The following is a 12,197-nucleotide window of genomic DNA, read 5'->3' on the forward strand; positions in this document are numbered from 1 at the left end:
CCCACTAAATGTGTTTTTATTTCCTCACCTAAAAAAATTACTTTGTTACCTCGATTCACCTTTTAAAAATATTTGTTTAACAGTTCCCTATACTTTAGTGATGATGACGCAGCAATCCAGCTGTTGAATGGTTTTTCACCAGATTTAGCGCGCCTTTATAAATGCTGTGTTATTATTATTATTATTATTATTATTAGTCGTTTATTAAGACTCGGCCTTACTCTCTACTCTCTCTTTTGTTCCTCAGAGAGTATATCCCCACTTGTGGTTCAAGTATCTGAGGTCACCACTAGCTCTATATCATTGATCTGGGGAGCGTCCATCATGCCGAATCTAGCACTTTACAACCTGAGGGTGAGTCCAGCCCCACAGGTGGGTCAGAGTACGAAGCTTGTGAGTGCGGACTTGACAACAACTACTATTCCCAACCTCCTATCGGCAACGGAGTACACCTTCGAGTTGCAGTCCATTTTCCTGGACAGTCAGGTCATGGAAAACTCTCTGCCAATCAAGCAAAAGACAAGTAAGTTTTTTTTCTTGTACTAAGAGTTTATGCAGGGAATTTGTTCTGCAAAATTTAATCCTTAGCTTTCCATGTTATAGAGTAGGGCTCAATTTTAATGGTTCTGCTTACTGCCGAAATCTTTGATTATGATCACAACTCTCCAATTATTGTGCAAGCGCAAAATCTATGTGTTAGAAGTTTGCCAAGTAACATGGTATATGCCAGCAGAATTTATAACGAATAGCTATAGCATTGAGGGTACAAACCGCATCACAGCATTCACAAGCGGACACCAACCCTTAGAAATCTGAGCTCAGATACAAATGTTTGTGAATTAAAAATCATCCAAACCACTTAACTTCGAAGGGAATCTTATCTCAAAATAGTTTATACTATTAACAGCTCCAGTTGTGCCTTTCACCAAGTAACTTTGTACGTTCAATAATTTTTTTAAGTATTTACCAATCTATGACCCTTGTAACCTTTATATGCAGTGGACACCTTTGGTAGTTGTCATGAACCAGTATTCATACTTGGTGTATTCCAACATATGCATTAAAAACAACATAATTTGGACTCAATTTTTCATCGAGGTTGCAAGAGAGTAGTGGACGAAAAAACGACCTTCTTGCACAAATGTGTGTGCTTTCAGATGTCTAACAAAGTATTAAAAGACTTCAGGCCTGAAGCCTTTCAATATTTGAGTTAGAAAGTTTCTCTTTCTCCAAAACTATGTTACTTCAGAGGGAGCCATTCCTCACAATATTTTGTTTACAGCTCTCGGGTGCAGGCTACCAAATAAAGTTTTCATGCTATTAATTTTGTTGAGTACCTGTAATTACCATATTTTAGGTGTCCTGCCGCAGATTTCACTAAACTCTTCTTAACTTAGGGTTAAAGGAACACGTTGCCTTGGATCGGTCGAGTTGGTCTTTGAAAAGCTATTGTAACCGTTTGTTATAAAATGCGTATGGTTAGAAAGGTGTTTTAAAAGTAGAATACAATGATCCACACAAGTATCACTCGAAAATGCGTGGTTTTCCTTTTACCTCGTCAACTAACACGGTCGGCCATTTATGGGAGTCAAATTTTGAGTATTACCTGTGTGGATCATTGTATTCTACTTTTAAAACATCTTTCTAACCATGTGCATTTTATAACAAACGGTGACAAACGCTTTTCAAAGACCAACTCCTCCGATCCAAGGCAACGTGTTCCTTTATTCTTAGGACTTATGACAAGTTTCATATCCCAAGACGTGTAGGACGCATTGAACCCTCCTAAAGTTAGGATGGGTTACTTGTCCTAACTCCAGATCTAAAAGGATTAATCCTAGGGTTTCGTGAAATCGGCTGCAGTGCCTTTAAATGATTTATCCTTATTTTTAGGTCCTGAACCACCAACTTCTTTAGCAGCAAACAATCAGGCTGCAATCTCAGTGGATCTTACATGGGTATCTCCAAGTGGGGAATTCGACGAGCTTGAGGTTTATTACTTCCCTACAGACGGAGCAAGACAGGTAAGGTTTTTGGTCAGGAAATATCCCAAGCCCTCTGTCAATTCCGTAGAGCAACTTTTTAACCTATTTGAGAGTTATAGCAGCCACAAGTGTCTTTTACTAAAAATGCCCATAGAGGCCGCAATAGCAATAATAATTAAAATAATAGTTCTTATGTAGTGTACATTATTTCACAATAACAGTCTCAATGCGCTTTACATTAGTGCCCTGGTCATTGGGCCAATAACATTCCTTTAAACTGTCTTAGCTCCCTGGGGAGTGTACAGCCCGAGCTGCTGTATGGCGCTAGTGGCTTTTTTATAAACAATATCAACCTCTACCCTCGCAGGTATCTATTTATCGCATGAGTGAAGAGATACGATCATACTAAAGCATCTTGCTCAGGAAACAAGTGTCACAACCAGGATTTGAACCCACACTCTCGATGGCATAACCACCATATGAATTTGAAGCTCTTAACCACTTGGCCATGACACTCTACTATAGGGAAAGTAACATCCAAAATGAACATTTTCTGATGTTTCTTATGTTGACGTACCAATTAAATATATAAATGTGATTTTTTTTTTACCCCCCAAAAAGTGAAAAAGAGCAGTATATAAACAGGAAGCCAAAAACAAGATATTTGTGGTCTATGTTCTTTCCACAGATCTTTGCCAACGTGCCAAGGGATGCACCAAGTACACTGACAGTGAATGGTCTGGACCCAGGTACCACTTACACTATAGGGATAGTCACCATCATTGACCCAGGCACGGACAAAGAACTCAAAAGTGTCACCGCTGAAGTGCCAGCAACCACGTGTAAGTATATAAAATTAAAAAAAATATTAATTAATCATTTTTACATTTGACCCTCCACCTTAACAAACATGGGTGTGATCCTTAAGCTACACTGCAGCTACACAGTTGTATGGCTTCTGACTGGCACCACTGAACAATGATATTGACAAAAGTTAGGGAGACTGCAAATATTAGGGTTGGATAGCCCAGTGACTAGAGTGTGGCTTGTTAATCCGGAGGTCGTTGATGCAAATCCCGCTCCTTAACTGTGTCCTTGTTTAACCCCAGATCAATTACTTCTGCTGAAATTTAACTGGCCAATAGACCGTATCGAATGAGGACTTTACCATTCAAATACCTGTCCAACAACATGGCGTCTGTGAGCGTGCGTGTGCGTGCTATAGAAATCAAACCCAGATAACATATTATGATCAAACCAGGAACGCTGCATGCTTTATTTATTTATTTCCTTTATTTACCCAGGGTGAGCCAAATCAGTAAAAAACTGGTTTCCATTTGGGCCCTGCGAACAAACTAACATGTTAAAAGTAAACACAAAATCACATGATAAAATATTTAAGAATGGTACGGAAAATTAAAAGCAATGTAAACAAAAAATAAGAGTAAAAAAATAATACAAGAGTAAGTTTTATAAACTGTCACAGTAAGAGGAGGTTAATAAAAACGAAATAACCCGTCCCTAAATAAATATTCAGGAACTTAAATTGATTTATATGAATGTACAATAATAAAAGGCTGGAAAAACTTTTGTAAAGGGTATGAAAAATAGGTTGCGCAGTAATTAGCCTTCCAATGTGTGAGAGGTACATGTAGGCCCTAAGTCCTTTGGAGCTTACAAAATTCACTCCAAGATGGCGGCTACTTGTTCTTCAGTGAGCAGTGCTCACCCAAGCATTTTCAGATATTTTTGTGTCACACATGTAAACCTTTCCCCCAGAAACATATATTTTTTAATCGGCAGTCATTTCAAAAAAGTTTTTTGTTTTTTTTAGACACACGGTGTATATGTACAACACTGCTCTTCAATCTCTTATAAACCTTTCATTCACAGTGCAACTTCCAGAGGCCACAATTTCCATCGTTGACTTTACCTCAACATCCATATCTGTCGCTTGGGGTGTGGTCACTGATCCTGCGGTGACTCAGTACCAGCTTGTGGCCACGCCCATCATTGACGGCCAATCAGGAACACCAATCCCTGCCTTCTATCCAGCCATTGCATCCCCGCGGCACACCTTTGTTGGTCTGACGCCAGGAACTCTGTACCAGGTTGGGTTTTAATCGTCATGCTACATGTACCTTTTGTTTTTACTTTGTATTTTCTCATGAGAGACTACAGAAAAGCCCAGTTCATACTTCCTGTGAATGCGATACAATTTTGACATCACAGCACTGTTTCCTTGCGCATCTTTAGCAGGAATTGAGAGCATTTCAACTCTTCCCCGAATTATTCGTTGCAAATTTGTGAGGTCAAAATTTGTTTCGCATTCGTAGGAAGTGTTGATCACTGTGAGCCTGATTAATGTAGTACCTTAAACAGATTTACAAGGTAAATTTGCCTGACTTGTACATATTCAATTCAATTCAATAGAATATTTGTATTCCTAAAATGAAGTATAGACGAAGGGACTAACAATACAATGTGCTTTACCGTATGTATTTCTCTGTCCAGATATCTTTGACTGCTATTGGGAGTGATCCATTATTAACTGGTGAAGCTGAACAAACGACCAGTAAGTGTCCCTTAAACATTGACTATTTAGGATAACCAGGTACTAAATTTTGGCCGTATCCAAACTTGCGAACTCTGAGGTCTAACATGTAGCTCACTGAATAGTTTTCCAGATACCAACGCTATACAAGTCTTATTTCATTTTATCACAGCGTGCAATTATTTCATTTTATCACAGCATGCAAAAGAAAGATAATATTTTCCTTTGTACCGGTATCTCCTCGAGTCAAGCTACGTCTCATAGCCTTAGATCTCAAGTGTCTTTCACAGGATCCTTTCTGTTCCTAAAAGCACCGCCTTCTGTAACGGATGTACCCCCACAGTTTATCCCTATTTCGTCAAGATGTTACCCAGTGCTTTCAGAATGGTGCCAAGTGCTCCAAAACCCCAGTGATTATTTTCACTTTCACTCACCAAACCTACGAAGTTCCCTGGCCAGATCTTGGTACTTCTAGACCTTAATCCACTTTTTTTTGTTTTTGATTATACGTGTATGATTCTTTCCACAGGTCCTGAAGCGGTCCAGAACTTATTCCTAAGTGACGCCACCTTGACGACCCTGACAGCCACCTGGCTGGGTCCATCCAGCTACTTTGAAAACTTTGTTGTAGTCGTGTCTGAGCCAGGCTTGGCTCCTATCCAGGAAATCAGCCTCAAGCCCACCGAGATTCGTCTGTTGATCGAGAACCTCCAACCGGGCACAGAGTACCTCGTCGAGGTCTTCGTGACAGTTGGATCGCCCAAGCTGAGGAGTGAGCCTCTCGGCAGGACTGAATCTACTCGTAAGTATTTTGTATATAGCTACATACTATCATAGACCTTTTTCGCAAATTCCCATTGCACAAGCACTATCTGTTGAATGAGGTGCATGCTAGTCTAGCTTTGATCGCGCTATCTAGACCAGCATGCACCTCATTTCACGCATAACGCGCGCACCCGGTATTTGCGATAAGGTCTATTGTCACTGAGGCACTGCCTCACGAGGAAAAAAATGTTTCTCCATAAATGTTTCTCCATAATGGACCTACTGAAATGGGACGCCTGATTGACCAGCACTGAAGAGGTACATTGTACATACTTGCATGCTGGACAGAGTCATCTGGACCAAGATAACTTGAGATGCTGTATGGCCCTCGACTTAATTGATGTGTATAGGGCTCTCAAGAATTGTGATTTGCAGATGTGGAGACACCTTTTTTTTTAAGTTGAATTTTTGTTATGACTAAATTTATTTTCCTGTTTTTTTTTCAAGGACCAATTAATATCATGCCTGTAATGGAATTATTTCAAACTTTTTCATGTTTTCTGTCCAGGAATGATATCAGAGAGCAAATAGAAGCACAAGTTCAGTGTAAAATTATGAAAAACTCTATAAAATTATTTAAACTTTTTTTTATCGACTCAATTCTATGGTGAAAGAGCTTTCCACTTTGTTGCACCTTCGTTATATGGAACAGCTTACTGCTTCATCGAAGCTGACTCGGTTCAGATTTGCAAAGACAAATTTGTTTGAATCTTTATCAGTCTTTATCTTCTGTTACCACATTGCTTTATACAGTTCATTTCATATACTGCTATTCCTATTGTCGCCTTTTCATCCTGTAGAACTCATATCACTCTCATACTTATCACTCTCCATTCGCTCCTGGTTTGTGACCGTATTGTTATTAAGGTGTTGTTGATAGTGGTTCCGTCCTTGTATATTATTGTTCCGCGTGGAGGCTTCTGCATTATGCGGTCTCATATTATAATGCATTCTCCTAAAGACAAGCAGAGTATACTACTCGAAACGTCGAGACCAAACCTGCTGTTTTCAGAGCCAACACACACTCATAAGAGATTTTACAAATGGTTGTACCAGCAAGTTTACTATTTATTTATGGTTTCTTCTCATTTCTCCATACCATGCAAAGCTTCACACAATACTTACATATTATAATTATTCATATTCCCGTTCTTCGACAGAATCTCTTTTACCTCTGGAACTGATAGTTCCGAGTAGAACAACAACGAGCCTGGAACTCTTGTGGGGCCAGTCCAGCAATGAAGCGAACATCCTTTACCAGGTTCAGGTGGCCGGCCATTCTACGGACTTCTCCAACCTAGAAACAGTAATCATCGACGACCTGGTCCCCGGTACCCTGTATGACATCACTGTACTGACGGTTGCGACTCCAGTCACAGAAGGGTCTATTCAAGCTCGAACCAGTAAGTATTCTGAAGAGGATTTGTTTACAGGGAGGTCAGGGCCCAATTTCATAGAGCTGCTAAGCACAAAATTTGTTTAGCATGAAATTATTTTCTTCCTTGATAAAAACAGGATTAACAACCAAATTTCCACGTGATTTTCAGGATGAGCAAACAACAGCTGAGTACCAGTAACAAGCAATATGCAACAGATGGAAATTTGGTTGGTAATCCTGTTTTTATCAAGGCAGAAATTTCATGCTAAGCAAATTTTTGTGCTTAGCAGCTCTATGAAATTGGGCCCAGGTTGGTCTAGTGGTATCTTGCCTTGCCTTCGGTCTCTGGGACCCCGGTTCAAATCACGCTGGGGGCACTATGTGGGTTGGGTTTTCATTCCATGCCTGATTGCATCGGTTTGCCAAAGAGTAAATCATTTTGGTTTACCCTCCCACATTTAAAACTGAAACTTCCCTCATTGTCTTCTCTCCATGGGGTTCTTAGCTTGAGGTAATCTTCTGGCTGCCGCTTCCCAGGTTGTACCAGAAGTGTGGGTTTGATCCCTGGCTACATGTCAGCTAACCTTTGTAGAGCTTCTGACTAGCACCCCAAACAAAGATACTGACACAGTAGCGAATTACCAACATATTGTAGGCCTAGATGTTCGTAGAGCGCTGGCATGTAATTTTGGAGGTCGTGGGTTCGAATCCCAATTTCATCTTGAAATCAGTTGATCATTCATACTATTTATAACTAACTTTCAGATCCAGATCCCGTGACCGCCTTGACAGTGGTGGATACCACTGACATGTTCCCCACCGCCACCAGTGTCCCAATCACATGGACAGCGCCCTCTAATGTCGGCATGTTTGACGGCTTCCGCATCTTTTACAAGTCAGCTGACCTCACCGTCACTGAAGTTGCAATCGTCTTTGCCGACGTGGACACATACATTGTCACCGGACTGGGTGTCGGCCAGACCTATACCATCTGTGTGCAGGCAATTAGCGGGAGTGAGACCAACTTTGAGACACGTAGCGAGCCACGCAATGTTGTAGCCACCACTGGTGAGAAAATCTTTCGTACCCCTTTCTAGAAGATCACTCTCAGAAAGAAGCGTCTTTGGCTGTTTCTGTGTAGGGCAAAACTGGGCCCAATTTTATGGCTCTGCTTACCGCCAAAGTCTGCGCTTACGATCAAGTTTCTCTGCTTACTTTGCAAGCGCCAAATTCCTAGCTGTGCAATTGAAGAATGTTGAATATTGTGGAGTTTGCACATGCACAAACTGAGAAATAGGCTTGATGTAAGGTTGGAATTCCCTGCTTCTGTAAGCGGTGATTCTTTGCCTACAGTAAGCAGGCATGCAACTTGGATCAGTCGATTTCCTCTCTTTTTCAATCTCAGTTTTACCATTCACAATTAAAAAATACTGTACAAAATCATTGACATTTTGTAATTTCCTCTTTATTGGTGAAGTTATAACTGCATGCCTGACAGTAAGCAGAGCCATGAAATTGGCCCGATGTTTTGGCAGATACTTTTTTCAGAATGATTTTGAGTGACAAGTTTGGTTCTTACCGAGTTCCTCGGGGTCTGATTTAGATCTTCGTCACTAGCCACCTCTGAGTGATAATATTATCAAAAGTAAAGTAAAGGAAATTAACGGCCAGTTTATAGTCGGTCGCGCGATGGTCGCTTGATGGAATTCTTGATGCGTTATCCTAAAAAAACACGGTTTATAGCCATCACTGAGACCTATAAACTGCGTCTTTTGGCAATCGCGCATCAAGATTTCAATCGCGCGACCATCGCCTTAAGGCCATCTCCAAAACGGCGACTTTGTCTACAGCTACATCTAGATCAGTGCGTCTGCCAGTGTTGAAGAATAGGAAAACGTGCACGATCTAGCTGTAGTAGCCAAAGTCGCACACTCTGCTGATGAGCAGTAGATTACTCCCTCAAAAGAATAGCACATCACGTAAAAACAAATTTCATTTCCGATCCAGAATCCCTGCCGGTCCTCTCCGTTGAAGTTGCGGAGGTTACAACATCGTCTATCGATATCGTCTGGGGACCTCTTGGCACTGATGACTTTCCTGCTGCAACTGCTTACTCGGCCACTATTCGCACCGAGTCCGATGCCGTTATACGCAGGATCAATAGCCAACGAGGTCTGTAGTTATACCCCCCTAAAATTATTATTGTCGACAATGCCGTAAATGGTGATAATAACAATTATAATAATATTATACTCGGTTCTTATATAATGCTTTATCACACCCCTTTGGAAGTGTAAAAAGACTCAGTATTTTGCCCTGCAAGGTATGTGGAGCTAGGATTTGAAGTACATGTATGAGACCTGTTTCTGAAGTGATTTAACCTTGCTACTGTGGGCAACAAAAACTGTCATCAAGAGATGTGTAAAACCAAACCCCTGCCAGCGATTAAAATATATTTTTTAAATATAAAAAGGAGATTTCGCTCAAACAATTAAAAAGCACACGTTAGAAAACATGAAAAGAAAAGCAAGTACAGATTATTGCAAAAACAGCACCCACAACAAAACACCATAACAACAGATGGAAGGGACAACAATTTAACATTTAAAAAAAACATAGCCACACATGAATGAACTAAAAACCCTCAAAAGCCAAAATAAAACTGGTACAGAGAACAACTTTTAAAATAATGAATCAGCCGTCGATTTCGCCAAATTCTTCCTAACTTAGGATTAATCTTAGGACTTAGGAAGAGTTAATAGTTCAGTTCCATATCCAAATACATAGGGTGCATTGAACCCATCCTAAGTTGGGATGGGTTACTCGTCCTAACTCGAGTTACTAAGGGAATCAATGTGTGGTGAAGAGGTTTTCAACTAGTGGTTTAATCCCAACGAGGCCTGGTTCTTGATAATTTTACCGAGACGAAGTCGAGGTAAATTATAAAGAACCAGGCCTCTGCGGGTTTAAACCACTAGTTGAAATGATTCCCATTCACCTTTTCGGTCACAAACATCATCACTTTTTGGTCAAAAAGTAAAATAAATACAAAAATTATAATTGTTAAGTGATTTCTTTCAACACAACACCCCTCCAGCTTTGAAATGGTAAAGCCATTCCGCTGCCCTCGGGTAAACAACTCCTTATAAGGGAATGCTGTGCGCGTCGCGCGTATCACGTGATGTGGCACAACTGTTTCAGCCGTTGCTCTCAACCAATAGGAATGAATAAACTTTCTTATAAGAACAGGTGCAAGGTCGCGTGTCACACCCATGAATTAACACTTTTTACCGGTCATAAACAAAGGTTTATACACACCCATGTGACGCGCTCTCCACCAATAGGAGTAGCAAAACTGTCAGCGGTATTTATGAATGTAGGATTAATCCTAGCATTTCGTTAGTCGGCTGCAGGATCTTAAACATAAATGAATAAAACAAACTTATGTATTCACCTACAGGTCAACCAACCATTGCTGCCTTCAGTGGTCTGAACTCAGGAACCCTCTACAAACTTCAGGTAGTCCTTAATGATGCTTCAAGCCAGTCGGATGTTAAACTCCAGTATACAAGTAAGTACCCAGCCTTTAAAGGCACTGGACATTATTAGTAACTACTCAAAATAACTGTTAGCATAAAAACTTACATTGTAATGTGCAATGGAGAGCTGTTGATAGTACAAAACATTTTGAGAAACAGCTTCCTCTTAAGTTTTGTAGTTTATGAGAAAGAGGTGATTTCTTAATCAAATATTAGAAGTCCTCAGGCCTAAAATCTAGAGCACACAAATTAGTGCAACAAGGGTGTTTTTTTCTTTCATTATTCTCTTGCAACTTTGATGACCAATTGAGTCAAAATTCTCTTTCAGATTTGTTCTTTTGTGCATATGTTGGGATACACCAAGTGAAAATACTGGTCTTTGACAACCAAAGGTGTCCAATGCATTTAATCATGAGAGTTCCCACAAAATGATACTTGGACCTAATTTATTTAGTTATTTTTAAACATTTTATCTGGACTTGAAAACTTTCTACAACCACAAACAAATAGAGGCTCGTGCAATTGACAACAATTTTAGAGGTAGATGTTGATATTGTAACAGAACCCAGTGATCGCACAGAGAGGGGGTTTGCCCTAGTGTTCCTGGTTTGATTGGCTGCATATTGCGCCACAGCACCTTGTTAACCATTATTAAACCCGGTATGTTAAAGTGCCTTGAGTGTCCTTGAATGATGGGTATGCGCGCTATATAAGAAGCCACTTTTATTATTATCATGATTTTTTAAGGACCTAGTGCACCAGTCAGCCTCAGGGTATCCAGTGTGACGGCAACCAGTGCGACCCTGGATTGGCTGTTAGCCCAAGGCAATCTGGACATCTACAGCGTGCAGTTCACGGCCGAGGGGTCACCGACACAGAGCATGACCTCAGTCTTGCCGTCGATGACGAGCATCACCCTGGACAGCCTGGAGCCAAACACGATGTACACTGCAATCGTTAAGAGCACAGTCGGCGATCAAGCACTCACTGTCTCAAGCACTGAGCTTCGGGAAACGTTTACTACAAGTAAGTCATCCTTTATTTGGTTTGTGGTAACACCACTTGGGCTAATTTTTGCCATTTGGTTTGTTTATGTTTAGCTACATCTCGCTATAAGTTGAATTCCTGTGTGCTTTTTATGCCCCCTTGTTTTTTAATGTCAAACCCAGTTTTGCTCTGTCTGTAATTTTAAAGTTTTTAATGTAAGTTTGGAAATTCAATGTAACTTTGCCTATGGCAACTAAATTGAATGTTTTTAATAAACCATGAATAATAATAATACATGTATTCAAGGCCTCCATGAAAAACTTGTATTGCTCTTTAAGTTCAAATTGTAACTTTTAAAGGGTTTTGCTACCTTTTGTAGATCAAGTTTTTGGCCATGACATGAATCCCTACTCACTATGAATGAAGATGTATCAAATGTCTCTGATTTATTGTTGTCTCAACAGAAGCGGCACGACTGACAGTGCTGTTTTCAGACACCACTACAATAAACGTTCAGTGGTCGGCCGAGGTCTGGACGTTCGACAGCTACCAGCTGGCCTACACTCCATCAGATGGTGACAAAGACTCCCCTCTGGTCAGCGGGATTGACGTCCGGCAAGCCATACTCACGTCCCTAACGCCGGGTCAGCTGTATACTCTAGAGCTTTACTCAGCAGTAGCTGCTACTGGCATCACAAAACTGTCAGATTCCACAAGAGTGGTGACTGGTGAGTTTTTACACTGATTTCTTACAACCTCTTTCCCACTGTAGGTCTGTAGCCAGCCACTGTCTTTTCTACAGATCTTCTTCTTATTGTATCTACACACACTAGATATTGTGTTTCAGCCAGAACTTGACACAGTTCCTAGCAATATACTCTGCAAGGTCCTCAGTTTTGCATTCTTGCTCCAGTAGGGGGCATCTCAGG

General features: G+C 40.6%; 1 protein-coding gene across 1 annotated transcript in view; it reads left to right on the top strand.

The window, feature by feature from the left end:
- Positions 1-12,197, top strand: part of LOC117291422 — a 156,123-nt gene that overhangs the window by 94,725 nt on the left and 49,201 nt on the right. Inside the window, exons 68-79 of the mRNA XM_033773076.1 lie at positions 248-523; positions 1,894-2,024; positions 2,674-2,827; positions 3,879-4,096; positions 4,500-4,560; positions 5,069-5,341; positions 6,525-6,767; positions 7,508-7,810; positions 8,750-8,914; positions 10,203-10,313; positions 11,029-11,307; positions 11,733-11,996. Of these exons, the coding sequence (XP_033628967.1) occupies positions 248-523; positions 1,894-2,024; positions 2,674-2,827; positions 3,879-4,096; positions 4,500-4,560; positions 5,069-5,341; positions 6,525-6,767; positions 7,508-7,810; positions 8,750-8,914; positions 10,203-10,313; positions 11,029-11,307; positions 11,733-11,996 (2,478 nt within the window). The remainder of the gene's footprint in view (positions 1-247; positions 524-1,893; positions 2,025-2,673; positions 2,828-3,878; positions 4,097-4,499; positions 4,561-5,068; positions 5,342-6,524; positions 6,768-7,507; positions 7,811-8,749; positions 8,915-10,202; positions 10,314-11,028; positions 11,308-11,732; positions 11,997-12,197) is intronic.

This window comes from Asterias rubens, chromosome 6 (genome assembly GCF_902459465.1).
Source record: "Asterias rubens chromosome 6, eAstRub1.3, whole genome shotgun sequence".
In the NCBI taxonomy this organism is placed as follows: Eukaryota; Metazoa; Echinodermata; class Asteroidea; order Forcipulatida; family Asteriidae; genus Asterias; species Asterias rubens.